Genomic DNA, 14,985 nt, shown 5'->3' on the forward strand with positions numbered 1-14,985 from the left:
AAACATTCAAGCATGGGTAAAAAAGTTGAAATTTTTCGAGCTTGGGCCTGCTCCAACTAATCAATTACGAAAAGGTTTGACCACAAAAAAATGTATTTGCAAAGATGCCAATCACTCCGATAAAACTACGCCGGTTGTAACCTAGTTTTGACTGGGGTTAATCGTTACGAAGGGCTTATTTCTCTTTGGTACCTTAACACGGCATGCTTTGAACGCACTGAACCCACAAACTTTCCAATCCATCAACTCAGTGCATTGTTAGGTCACTGCTAAGCCGATGTAGAAGGCTCACTGTTGGTTAGGTCATAAAACTTGTCACAACTTTGACGTAATTTTCGATGCAACACAGCACTAGCTGGAACTTTTTTTTGCATGTAGCGTCGGCGCTGTAACGACACCACAATGTCAAAGAAAATGAAACATCGCCCTGTCGTAAAATGTTATCTTCGCTACATTGAGGAACCAGGAACCTTTAATCTTTACCATACATATTTAGGCGAGCCGTTAAAGTAACAATACTTCTTCCGACTAGTGAGCTGTCATAAAAAACTTGTGAAAGCATGCAGAATTTGCCCATGCTCATGAATATGCGAAAAAATGTCTTGGACAAGACATTGAAATAATCTAACGTTTAACTTTCACTGAAACTCAAACTGTTTCGAATTTCAATACACAATGGTTCCGCTGACCTAGCTGGCATTCGTCTCATTTAGTCGAACCGATTTCCAGTTTCTAATGGCAGCGCTTGGGAGAGTAAAATCGCCTTGTGAACATGTTGCTAGCTTTGGGGAAAAACATTGGAAGGCCCACCTTGGAGTTGGCTCACCTTGACACGGTTGAGTCTGCGTAGTCAACGAACCCGATCTATAGCAGCAACAATAACAACAACAGCAGCATCAATCGCCACCACCGTAAATGGGTTATGCAACATTTCTCTAGTTTGGGCTGTTCGATTAGTGACAGTGACTATTTTTCGAGACTGACAAAGGTGATTTATTTTGCTGTAGCAAATCAAAATGATCGTTTGAAAGTGAACGTCGAATCGAAAAATTGACGTTCGAAATCGATTGTTTTTGCTTTAGTTTTGGCAATGGATTTTGAAGAAATTTTAATACCTTTTTATATTTTAAAATAGATAATGAGCCTGTGGATATATAGCAAATACAATAGGACAAATATAGTTTAATGCAGTTGAGATAGGATCTTGGTTATCCAGCTTACAAGTCATAATGACAATCGTTTTAGTCTAGTCGTGATACCTAAACAGGAATAGAATAGAGTGACTAAAGTATGAAATGTTTTTGTTATAATCTGATAAAATTGTCAAATTTTATCAACTCCAATCTATATTTAAATTTTATGTTAATTTATATTTACTCAACTTATTTGGGTTGATATAAACTAAGAATTTGCAACTAATTTAAAAAAAACGCATCTAATTTTCATGATTTCATTGTACTTCCTCGCAGAAAAGATGTTCAACAAACATCTTACACTTATCCATTATGTTGGTTTCCGTTCGTTTCTAGCAAAAAAAAATACTAAGGGAATTATGGTTAAAACCGACACCTTAAGCTTAACACTTTTTCTAAGTAGCCACAAAACCAATAAAATTATAATTTTAATGCACAATTCTTCTTCAGAAAATTCTTAACAAGACTTAATTTTTTCAGCGCTTCGAAAAATTAATTTCATTAAAATTGATTGGTTGTAAAACTTGGAAAACAAAGTGACTTTTTGTAGGCACTGCGGGTAAACCCGACACCCTATAGGGGTAAGATCGACACCCCCTTTAATTTATTTTCTCTCCACTGTATTAAAATCTTTATCTTTATTAAAAATTAGATATATGCGTGATTAATAAAGTGTGAGTATGTATGATGCAAATATGTGCTTTTTATTGCTTCATCATGTAGTGAGGGGAAGAAAGTTCGAAAGCGTAGTACTATAAATAAGAGTATTATTTATTTATTGATATGAGTATTTCCAAATAATCCTTGCGCACACCATTGCAACCTTCAGTGTCATTTTATTTCGTAAGAGAAGATTTGCAAGCGTTCTACGTTCTGCTAATTAGATTCATTCACTTATAAGTGACACACACACACACACACTTCTTAGTAAAACTATCTTTTTCAAATTTGATTTTTCGGACTCTGATCATCAACGATTTATTGGGGTATACATAATATCATTGTCTCATTGTGATAAAGTTCGTCTATGACAAACCAAGAGAACACTAGAAATTCGGTTTGATGAGCTTTTTGCAGAAATAGCAAAAGCTTCGATAGAATCAGATAAGCAAAAATTCCAATTTTTGATTTTTAAAGAGACTTATAAGAAATAAACACAATAAAAGTATTTCTGTGTATCTCAGCTATTACTATAGTGTGCTAATAGTGTAATTGAAGTGTCACAAAGATCCCCAGCCTTTTGTAATGAATCGCAAGTAAACACAACCATCTTAACAGTATGTCGGTTTTACCCTAACCAAAGGGTGTCGGTTTTACCCCAACAGCGCACATTTTTTTATAAAAGCAATTAAAAATATTGAATTTCTCAATGCACCTAGTTGATCATAGGAAAGGCCGATAATAATAGGTACTGAAAGATGGGGTGATTTGAAAAGCTTTTGTTCGGTTAAAACCTTAAAATCTACCAACGAACTTTTATATCCAGACGAGTATGAACGCTGCTGTCGTATGTTTTGTTTATTTTTATGACAGTCGGCGCACTAACGTAAATCCAAATGCTCTACATAAACGTACTAATAATAATGTATCATTATGAAATAAATAAAAATTTGATTTCTAGGAAAAGTTATGGGGTGAAGGTTTTACCCACAGTGTCGGTTTTTCCCACAATTCCCCTACGCGTTTTCCCTTTCTCATATAGAAAGATTATGCAATCGCTCTAAAAATCGTCAACCTAATCCCGGCCTAATTTTGGCTCGGAGGGCTAAAATTTGATTTGGCTTGTATAGGCTTAGGTAGGAGTATGCAGTACGGGGTTGCTACTTTAAAATTATAACTAGTTTAAAATTTCTTAACGAATCTTCCTCCTTGATTCGCCGCTGGTTTCAAGCGGTGTTTCAGTGTCGACACATAGTATCTCAAAATCGTGGCTGTCGATCCATTGTATGTACCGTAAACCGGGGTGACTTTGATCATCGGGGTGACTTTGATCACTCGAAACTTTTTTCGTAGATCGCTTGTTAAACCAGAATAATCGACCGAATCATTTTAACTGTATCGATTTTGTTGGCTATTTTTGGCAAATTTGAGATTAAGAGAAACGAAAGCAATGAAATTGAAAGACGGATAGGTATTCTAGAGCGATTCAGTTATAAACTTAGAACGGAAAACTAGAACTAGGCAGGCTCATATGGGCATGATCGAAACGAAATGTGAAGAATTCTTTGCCTTCTGCAGAATAGAAATTTGCCGAAAATAGCCAACAAAATCGATGCAGTAGAACCTTGCGGCAATTAAAACATAGTAACGAATCATTTTAATTTAGAATGATGTTTACTCTAAACTTATAAAATACTGATTTATTATACTTTTTGAGTATATTGTTCGGTTTTTGGGTACCAAAACTACAAAAAACCGAAATTTGACTTTACCTTATTTTTACGAAGCTTCGTAAAGTATCTATTTTTTTTATAAAACAAATAAATCTCAGATTTGAGCAAAAGCAATAAATTACAAGCGAGTTTTTATTTTCCTTTAGATTGGGATATGCCAAATTTAGTTTTAAGAGTTTGTTTATTTTAAATACATTTTTGTAGAACTAGTTGGCAATTATTTCAAATTATTTTAAGCTAAAATTCACAACTTTTTTTTATTGTTCAATATTGCAACGTGTTAAAATGGATGAAACTTTTTGTACATTGATAAAGCAAGGAAATAAAACAATTTTAGCAGTTTTAAAGGGTTTCAGAATATTTTATTCTAGTTGGACACAAATTATACGAATTTTGGTTACTCGAATTTTAAGTACATTGAAATACTTTGTATAATACCAATTAAGATCTATTTAACAATGAGTATCTTTCCAGAATTAGTTTAAACAAACATTTGAATGAAAAACATTGACATCAATAACATAATGTGGGTGAACATGCGAGTTATCAAAGTCACCCCGGAACACGAAAACGTACTTCAACTTGAAATCATTTTTGAAAAAATAGCTGTAAGCGGACAATTTTAGGTCAAAACATCCAATCTTGTTCTCCATATATCAGTACATGGTTTAAAAATATAAAACTTGAAAAAAATGTGCAGCGTCGAAAAATATGTAATGATTACTTCGAAAAGTGATCAATGTCATCCCGGTTTACGGTACTATGTGCAAATCGTACTGAATATGTAACATACATTTCCACCATTGTATTGAACATAATGAGCCGTGGAATCGTAGTTTGGACAAATGAGAAAGGCACAATTGCTCCACTAGGTGGATTAAAACATGTTTTGTTTGTTAAAATTTTCAACCATTTAGGAGAAATAAATAGATGACGAGCTCTACAGCAATAAATGCACGTTTGGGTTCAAAAACATTGCGTTTTCCCGATCCCCTGCTAATTACAAAAAAAGATTGTAGTGGATTACAATATCTCTCCAACAATAATGTTTAAAAGTTTAGATTAAAAAAATCTCATGTTTGTTTAGAGACATTGGCGGTCAAATTGGAATACCAAACGAAACATGGCGTTTTCTTGTTATTCTAGTTACTCTAGCTAAAACAAAATGTATTTCAAAACCTGAAAATTTACAAATCGATAACCGTTGGAAATCAGTCTAACACAGTGACCATTTATTCAACTGTTTGCTACACGTGTTTGACAGTTGCGCTCTAACTGCAAGGCACCGTTCACTGCGCCACCTACAAACGTTTGCCAAACGTGTTTTAAACGCTCGCTATTTTGATATGACAGTTGCAGTTGTTTACACACATTTTTATCGATTGTTTTTTAACACGGTGGTGTCGTTCTTCCACAGCGGGGTACAAAGACACTGCTTGAAAGAGTCGAGCCATTCTTTACCATGCTGAAAATCAGAGATGATAGGTTTAGCGACAGCATACATTTTTCATATACTAGTTTCTCCAAAACTTCCGTCACGCAGGAAAGAATAGAGTTCGGACTGTAGTTTTCCACGCGCTGTACACTTCCCCTTTTTGCGAATGAGGATTATAGCTGCTGTTTTCCATGCACAAGGAAAGCTGGCTTCGATAAGAGACCGATTGAAGACAATGGAGCAGGGAGCCACAAGAAAATCTCCCCAAAAGAAGGAAAGAGTTGCTGGATCGAGTTGCTGTCAAGCTGTGACGCGTTTGTGCGTGACCTTCACGGGCTCTCTGTCATCGATTCTGCGATATGGGATTACTGCCTGGGGTACCGCGCTGAACACCACGCGGAACCGCGGAAAGCTGAACAGAACTGTCCGCCTAGTAGCTGTACAAGTCGCGAGCGCGTATAGAACAATATCGTCGGAGGCCAGTGGCGGATCCAGGGGGAGTGTCCTGGGGGTCCGGACCCCCCCCCCCCCCCTCCCTCGAAATTTTTTATCTCCTTGAGAAATTTTAAAATACTTTCTATTTTAAATTTGTTCTAAATTCCAAATCATTTCAAACCAGATTCGACAACCAAATCTGATTTTAATTAAAAAAGGGTATTACATATTACGTATTGTACATTGAACATTTCAAAATCGAGTTACGGACCCCCTCCGATTTTTTTTTGGATCCGCTCCTGTCGGAGGCAGTATGTGTTACGCCGAGATGACCCCCATCTGCATCACGCTAAATATGGTTCATAATAAATGGCATAAAACATCCTAAAAAATTGTTTACTTGTGAAAATCGGCTGAAAAATTACGGAGTTGTTCAATGTTGAAAAAGGATACATCCAGCTGACGCACCCTGTACAAGCAATCTGGCAGCCGAAAATAAGATGTCGGTAATATTTAGGCAAACAATTGGTTTTCTAAATTGCCCGACGTTACGGCCGTTTTTGATGGCCATTTTCAAGATAAATTTAACTTAATCGTTCGATTAAGTTGATTTTCCTTGAAAAAGGCCACCAAAAGCGGCCGAAACGTCGGGAAATTTATAAAACCAATCGTTTGCCTAAATATTACCGACTGAGAAAGACATAAACACCTATTTAAATTCCCGTAACCAGTCGTTACAACACCTAAACGTGATGTTCAGTAATTTCACAAAAACCGCAATGTTTTTTTTATCCCCACAATCACATCTCTTGATGAATTACAATAAACAATATAGATAACCATGTATAAGATTCAACAGTGATTGATGATATAATAGTCCTTGGTCAGTCTTTCCTTTCGGTTGCTCTAAATTTGTACCAACAATCGAGTTGTTATGGATTATAAACTTGGCCTCTATGCATTATTAATTAGAAACCAGCAAGAGAAAAACAAAACAATATCTCTCACTTTTCACCACTGAAGCAAAACTGTATAACTGTTGCGACCGGATAGTTAGTTGCGCTAACCCTCGAAAATCCCTCCACCGCCCGAAGCCTCATGTGTGACGACAATCAACTCCGTTGGCACGTCGTTGACCATGGCGGGCCAAAGCCTAACTGTATACAGTGATTAATGTCAATGTTTAACATGCTACCGACCGCCAAATGATTCAATTTGGCAAGTTCAGAACGAAAGTGCTTAAAATAAATCAAATATACACAGCAGGTGAGATGAAGTACCATAAACATAAATAGTTAGCGTCAAATCCTCGTCCAGCCGGCCGACAGCGCCGGCGTCATTTATGATTTCATTGCCAAGTTTATCCATTGCGCGTACTTAGGCTGTTTTTTTCATTTTGTTTTGATCTTTTACTGTACATGCTTCATTCATGAGTACCACAGCACGCGGTCATTCGATCAGGGATGCAGTTGGCCAGCAATCTCTTCGCCATCGTAAACGGCGCAGAGTTATACTTCAACCCAGGCACAAAAAACGTTAATGATCATGTGCGAAGCGCATTTACCGAAATTACCTATAGAGAAAACAACAGAATCGCTGCTGTGATCCGATCAAATGTTGTCTATTCACGGTCTTCTTTGGTAGAAGATGCCGGTACCGAGATTCGACTGCATGATTGCGGGTACGTGAGGAACAATTTTCTGTGCACTTGAACTTCACCGGAGCGCAGAGCGGAAAGTGAATGTATCTAATGGCTTTGTACTCGAACTTGAACATTGAATCGCCTTCGAGGACGACCGGGTATTTTGGTGCAATTGAAGCATTGTAAAGAGGGTACTTACTTTTTTTGGAACATGATCCACGGGTCGGCTTCCAGGTCGGACATGTCGATCTTCTTTCCGTATTCGATGACCTATCAATGATAATATCAAATGAATACCCCGTTAGTTGACGTGGAGGTCTCAGAACAGGAAACCAAATCAAGCTCACCTTAGGATGTTTACGGGACAGCAGCCAACCTACGTGGGAGAAAAAGAAACCACGGTTGGCATTGTGCGGATCGGCATCGGTGTCGGAGAATTTGTGATGCTGCCGATGGTCACGCACCCACACGTATAGGCAGTTTTGGCCGGCTAGCGTATGTAACCACAGGAGTAGCAGTCTAAGCCAAAGTTTTGCCTTGAACGCTTTGTGTGCCCATAACCGATGAGCTCCCATCGTGACTCCTTGGCCGGACATGTACATCAACCAAGCAGCTGTGTACCGAAATTGCAAGTTACTAAATATAGGATTGCGGAAAATCAAAATACTCACTATACAATGTCGTCCGCCAGTCGCAGTACCGCCAGAATGACAGGTGTAGTCCTATCCAGGCGCATATATGCAGGGCCGCGAAACCTATCACATTTTTCCACACAATTTCCCGCTTGAAGTTGAAATCCGTTCCAATCTCCGAGGGCAGAATGGGTGTGTGCGAACCGATTTCCTTCAGCTTCTTGTCCACTTCCGCGTCCGCGTCCGCCAAACTGCTACAAGTGGATAGGACTTTCTGGAATTGTTTGGCGTTCAGGGTGGAATCGGAGCTGACTAGTTCGTCGCGTAGTTCTCGCAGGGAGGGAATACTGCTGTGATTTGGCTTCGTTTGATTTGCCACGGACATCGTTGCGTCGATCAGTTCGGTGGTTTTCGAGGAGCACGGTATTGGTTTCGTCTGGGAATCGGCTCCCATCGTTGCTGGAAGGGTAAAGGGTAGAATTCATAGATGGTATTTTTGGTTTATGTGATTTATTTATTTTGACGTAGGACTACGTCTTTGTTTTCTATATGGGGTGCAGTTTGCAAATTCAACAAAAATCAGTTGAAACGAAAAGTGGTTAGGTTATGAACGCTTGTAATTCAGACATTTCACGATAAATCGATCGATCGCGTATCGATCTGAAATACTTCTAAGAATACATTCCAATAGATAAAACTGTAGATTGTTGACATTATTGCAATGAAAATTGGAATATCATATATCAAGGTCAAACTACCATACATTCTGGGACGATACATTTATGCACTAAGCCGATGATTATGTTTATGTTCAAACCGTCTTCTCTAACGAACATCAAAGTTTGATCAAACACCATGCGCTTTCTTGTTCTGTGCTCGCTTCAAACATATGTTATGTGTTCACATGTAAGTAAGGGTTTCCCCTCTATTTGGGTTGTTGTTTGCCCGGCGGATCGTTCTTGTCAGGGAGGCCCAGCCCGGTGACAACTTGACAACTCCCATATATTGAACTCATCAGCAAATTTTGTGATCATTTGGTGATGTCATGGCGGCTCGAATGGAGCAAAATTTGAAAAACGCGCATCCCATTTATCATTTTTCATATCTGTATGAAACAAACAATTTAAGCATTTCCATCACTAAATTTATTCCGCTGTTCAAATTAAAAACTGTTCCCGTTTCACCATACCTAAACAGAAACATAGATTCTATTTTGAATCTAAAAAATCCAAAATAAAATCAATCGATTTTCGGAAATACAAGAAAATGACTTTTAAAATCGAGCCACTTCCACTTATATTGGAATTTCCGAAAATCTTCGGAACAACATCTCCCGAGACATGAAATCCTCCGGTAGAAGCCGTTCTGTTGCGTTTCTGTCAGACTGAAGTCGAGTAAAATACGAGAAGAATTTGAAGGGATCCGTACCAAAACCATCGCAATATCTTTGGGAGAGAATTATTGTGAAAGTCGAACAAAACTCTGGCAGCATTCTTGCTAAAACCGGGCACTATCGGTTTGCCGGTAGACAGCCGGTTGCTAAAAACAACTTCCAGCTAAATTTATGATAAGATTTATGTAACTTTGGTGACGGTTTCCAGTTATGGATAAATTAATTTCCTAATAGTAGTTTTCTTTATCCACATTCATAACACATGTAACGAACACACACTTTTCTCTTGAAACTAGTTCGTTTCGTTGTTCGTGGTACTCGTATAGAGAAAGTATGCAAGCGCCACCATCAAATCACATAAACAATATCTGTCAAGTTGTCCCCGGGTTGGGGCGGCCTAGGTACACTTACCAGAATTTCGGATTTTCGTACATAAGCAAAAGAGATAAACAAAGAAACATTTTTTAGCGTTTGACCTTTCGGTTCGGATCCGGTTTTGCTCGCGTCGCGATTCAGGTGTAAAGGTATTAAAACTACCAATTTTCTCTATTAGGTTCTTTACTGGCACAGTTAACCTCACTTTTCTTGACAGTTCGCTTGTACTGTTTACATGGACTTAGAAAAATTTGTGGACAACCAGATTCGCTCGAAGAAAATCGTAAAGAATTTTTCTAAGTCCATGTAAACAGTACAAGCGAACTGTCAAAAATGAACACTCAGTTCATTTATTACGTCAGCGTAAAGTATTCAATTGAGTTCTACAAGATGACGACACGAATGAACTCATGGTGAATAAAGTTCATGTTTCACAATTCTCGGTGGTTTGTTTACCTTGTCAGTTGCGTGAGTGCGAGTGAAACGGGTGCTCATCTATTGCATTCGAACTCACGTAACTTTCATGTAAACAAACCACCGTGAATTGTCAAAAGAAGTTCATCCGGATCATTTTGTGGGGTTACGTCGGTTGGTGTAAAACCCAATTTTCCGCGGATTTTAGTGCCGTGAAACGTATTTCGTGATGTGTTCGAGAAATCCGAAGTATAGAATATCGAAAGAATGAAGCATTTTTGATGCTTTTTCGACGGCGTACTTGTGTGCAGGGATACCATTATGCCAGATTTATCTGGCACAGCCAGAGTTTTTGGCAGCTTCCAGATAAAAAGACAAATCTCCCATTCTGCCAGATTTTTAAGTTTTAAACGCTACTACACACATTTTGAAAAAATTGGGTAATAATGTCTCAAATTTTACAAAAATCCATTGATACAGGTTCTATGAAAACTAAAATGTATACCGAATTTGGATGACATTGAGGTTGCTGTCAAGTTTCGGATTTTGCCAGACATTTTAGTTGGACTGCCAGATTTTCTTTTTAAAAATAGTGGCAACCCTGCTTGTGTGATACAAATGTGCAAAATGGCTACCGGTAGTAAAAATTGCGAAGATACGTAAGATGGGTTAGTTTTACCATGCCAGTGGCGATATGATTGCGTTGGTGATAGTAAGCCAGCGATGATTGCATTGCGTGGAAGTGCAGCCAGCTCATCTGGTTTAGGGCTCGATAAGTTATGTTTTTATTTTTGACAATAGGGTGAAGAAATTTCCGAAAATGTTCTTTTGCGCCAAAAAGAGGATAAGTTTAGTGGCAAATATATTTAAGTTTCTCGTACATACCGAATATATTTAATTTCGAAGAGGCGAAATGTGATGAAAGTAAATGTATATGCAGTCAGTGTTTCAGCTGGCGATGCGTTATTAGGATTTTGGAGCGAAGAAGTCCGTCATCGTGGCTACGGCATCTCCATATTTCTCAACACATGTGATGACATCGATCACCAGACGCTTCTCCTGAGGGCAGTTTAGGACAACCAAGACCTACAAATGTCCAATAGGTGTTGATATCAAACTCAGAGGAACACCAGCAGTGAGGGAGACACAATGTCAACCAGTTCTTTCTTTTTTCTCTTTTTTCTACTCTTTCTCCAATAAACAGGGAATATGGATATGAGTTGATTGAGACTCAAATAGGAGATAGGAAAGAAGGTAGAAAACTGAAAAACTGGTAAGTTTTCTAGTATATATGTTTAACTTTATACAGACAAATCTAAGTAAAATACTAAATACGAGTCGATTTTTCCTTCCTGGGAGGAATCGAAAGTTTTACTGTTATGTTAAAATGCAAATAATACAAACATTACATTAAGGCGGGGCTGGTGGATGGAACAATGACCTCGGAACATGACTGGCGCTGCACTCGAAATGGGTCATCGGAAAGTCAATCGAGCTAACACCTACTTACATCCGTGAACCAAGTTATTTGATGGAATATGTTTAAATACATGCAAATATGTTTTTTCTGTGAATCACTACCGGCTAGTGAGAGATAGGATGGTCAACACACACAATTAATAAAAAAGGTAAACAAACAAATATAAACTTTCCGCCTTTTATAATCCCCCACTCTCCACCGCTGCTGAATACTCATTTGTCGCTGGTCGAAAGGCGGGTGGTCTCTGCTGTGTCTGACTGGCCGCTGTATCAGCGGTCCTAGACAATTATATAAGGAGGTGAGTTTTACTGTTTTATTGGAAGAACCTTCTTTGCGACTGGGCGAATAATCACTGGGTCTACTCACTCCCCGCGAATTACCCAGGTAGGCACCGCAGTGATCTATCTCAGGTAGGGTTGTTGTACAGATAATACCGGTACCGAAAATCCCGGGAATACCGACCCATCGTTGGTACCATAATACCGGAACTGAACAAAAGCCAGTACTGATATTTTCGGTACCATACAAAAATTTTTATGAAACATGTAGACTCTATAGTGGGACCCGTTTCCAAATATCGGTCTGCAAGGTGACTTTTAATTATATTTAATTATTTTCTAGATAAATCTTTCAGCTTACGCCTCTGTGGGGAAATGAGGTGAGGCCATCATCATAATAATTCTAGAAGTTAAACATTACTAACTCCCGTTGTACTGAATGATATGTGTAAATTCCTGCACTATTTGGTCGAAATAAAATTTCAACTATCTTCTACTAAATTTCAAAGTATTCACATCTAGCATAAGATACGTAAAAATTTGTTTTGATTTTTTATTAGCGACATTCTGATTAGATCCAATTATTAACTGGGTGGTGCGTAATAAGATTGTGGCCTAAATCATGTCTGCATTAGTTTTGCGTTAAAATCTTTATCTATAAAAGAATGAACAGCGATTTAGTAGGTTATTTTGCATAAAAGTCGAAACCAATTTACAGCAAAGCGATAATACCGAGAGAAAATGCTACCAACGTACACGGATTTACATTCTCACTTCGATATACTGTTGATAATAGGGTGTCTTACATTTACCATCTGTTGAAAGTCGACGAAAGTCGCAGTTATTGAATTCAAAGTGGCCTAGATCTCGAAATAAAACAAGGTGCCGCATTCGAAACATACCTTCTGCTGCAATGCGACATCAGTTTGAGCATTAAATTTCACTTTGGAGCGTTTCTCGAATCTTTAGAAAAAATATTCGAGTACTGGTCTGGTAAATGTAAAAAGTGAAAATTGATGATCATTTTTATCACGCCTTTTGTGATCTACAGTCCATAAAATAAATGCAGTGTGATACTACCTTATAACGACCGGGATCGAAAACTGCACTTACTATATGATCTTCGACCCCCAAACCAACTCTGCTTCACCAGCACAAGAGAACAAGTAGGGGAGAGAGGGTAACAATGAAACACATTTTTTCTACAATTTAATTTTGATGATAATACATGTTATTTGTGTAATCAAAAGTGATACATAGTGTCACTATGTTGTTAACTAATACATATATTTTTTCCAGCTGGTAAAATTCACGGGAAATAACATTTTTTGGATAATAAACAGTTGGTGGTAAAATGTATCAGTGTGCCCCATGGGTAGGAACTATGAAACACGATGTCATCTATAGTGAAATATTCTACTTATAAATTTTATTCTTTTGTTTTGACGAAGAATGATCCTAACGCTTTGAATTAAAGCTATATTAAGGCGAAAATCGTTTGTTTACGAAAGAATCCACTATATCATCGCGTAACATCGAACCACCATATATGCATATTAGCTGCAATCCTGAAATAAGAGACAATTTCTACAAAATTTGGCCAAATTTACTAATTTTGCACTATATAAGTAGTATTTAGTGTGGAAAATCGGAACCCATTGACATTTTGAGACAGACCACACAAACAAACAAAAATCACTGTTCCCCATACGCCATCGTTTCACAGTTACCCAATGGGTCTATTCATGAAAATTGTGAAATCACACAGAACCATGAGTAGTTACCAAAAAACTTTGTTCGCGGCAAATGTTGAGCATAAAATTTGCTATAAATAGCAATAGACTAAACATTTATTCAATGAATGGTAATTCATAAAGATGGAATAATGTTTATCATTGCAAATTTACTCTGGCTATCACAAAACAAACAAATATCTATTAAAAGAGATAGAGTTATCAGATCTCTTCCAAAATATAGCAACACGTGTAAAGAATTAGAAATTGTGAAATATGAGGGAATTAGACGATTCCGATCATGCATTGTGATTTTATTGCGAATGTTTCATAGTTCCTGCTGATCCACTGTTACCCTCTCTCCCCTAAGTATGACTGTTCATGATCAAGATGATTAACAGATCTGGACACGTATGGCACGTAGGTATGTCTGTCCGTCATTCATTGGCCACACGACGAAGGATAGAGTGTAAGTCAATAAAAATTAACCGAACCCTTGAAACGGGACCTTTTCCAGCCCTAACCTAGAGAATTCACAACGTGCGCTTTCGACGCTTTATTTGCACTCGGACTGCAAGTGCAAATATGACACAGGTCGGCTGGTTCTGAAACTGCATCTACTGCTGCAGCTAAGTGCCCGGGTAGGCGACGTTCAAGGCGGCCGTCTGAACCGCGCGAGAATCGAAGTGATTTATGCTCGTTCGGTGTTGGTCGGACAACAAAAGAGCAAACCAGCAGCGGTCCTTGAATGAACTCTACATCGCAGGGTACCAGGACAAAGATTCGATCTTTTTGCTACGACGGCGGCGATGTGCGAAAAGAAGACACCACGCTCGCTTAACCGATAATTACAGAATTCATCAACCATTCAATCAACCATCAGTCGAGCACTTAACGTGTATTGTGCAGTCTTTGCGGTGTACTATTTTTCATACAAGTGAGCGAGCTCGCAAATGACATCTTTTTCGAACGACCCAACGAACATCGCTGAACTGTGGGATGGGGCCGATGGAGGGAGCGGGCAAGATACGCTATTGTATTTGCATGTAGAACCGCAAAAGCTGATGATCGATTTGAATGTTTGAAGCGTTTTGTCACTCATACTCAGAGGCGCGATAGGATAAACTGTTTTATGAGTGTTTCTGTATGTGGTTCGTTGTTTCTGTCGGTTTGCTTTTATCTCTGCTAGAAGTCGTTGCTTGTAACGCTAAAGTCGTCTCTTTCACGGGTGACGATCGTCTGCTCTAAGGGGATAGCGCGGTAACAATATTGTTTACCCGTCTGGTTAGCTGGTAATCGAAGGTTCAAGAAGCAAATCATTGTTAGATCTTGAGCAGTAGTCTTCATTTCATAACCTACGTTATGTTTTAAAAGAAAAACGGAAGAATCTTATAGTATGATATTTTTTTCACAATTTAAGAATGTTTGTATTTAAATTTGTATACAAATTTGCTAGCTTTTATCCTGATCAAACCATTACGCCTAATTAGTGTGTCGAAGTCGTTTTACCTGACATCCAATTACACCTTGGTCACCTCTGTAAAAAGGTTAGTTTTTCGCGATTAACCTTTCTATCACTGAT

At 38.2% G+C, this 14,985-nt stretch overlaps 1 protein-coding gene across 3 annotated transcripts in view; it reads right to left on the reverse strand.

Annotated features, from left to right (window-relative positions):
• The window catches only part of LOC131677138 (acyl-CoA Delta-9 desaturase-like), a 49,917-nt gene that overhangs the window by 11,753 nt on the left and 23,179 nt on the right, over positions 1-14,985 (reverse strand). For all 3 annotated transcript variants that reach the window (XM_058956781.1, XM_058956782.1, XM_058956783.1), the window contains exons 2-4: positions 7,770-8,189; positions 7,446-7,711; positions 7,298-7,368 (exon numbers count right to left, since the gene is read on the reverse strand). In XM_058956781.1, coding sequence (XP_058812764.1) covers positions 7,298-7,368; positions 7,446-7,711; positions 7,770-8,184 — 752 coding nt within the window. In that variant the 5' untranslated portion in view covers positions 8,185-8,189. The remainder of the gene's footprint in view (positions 1-7,297; positions 7,369-7,445; positions 7,712-7,769; positions 8,190-14,985) is intronic.

Source organism: Topomyia yanbarensis, chromosome 1 (assembly GCF_030247195.1).
Source record: "Topomyia yanbarensis strain Yona2022 chromosome 1, ASM3024719v1, whole genome shotgun sequence".
Classification (NCBI taxonomy): domain Eukaryota; kingdom Metazoa; phylum Arthropoda; class Insecta; order Diptera; family Culicidae; genus Topomyia; species Topomyia yanbarensis.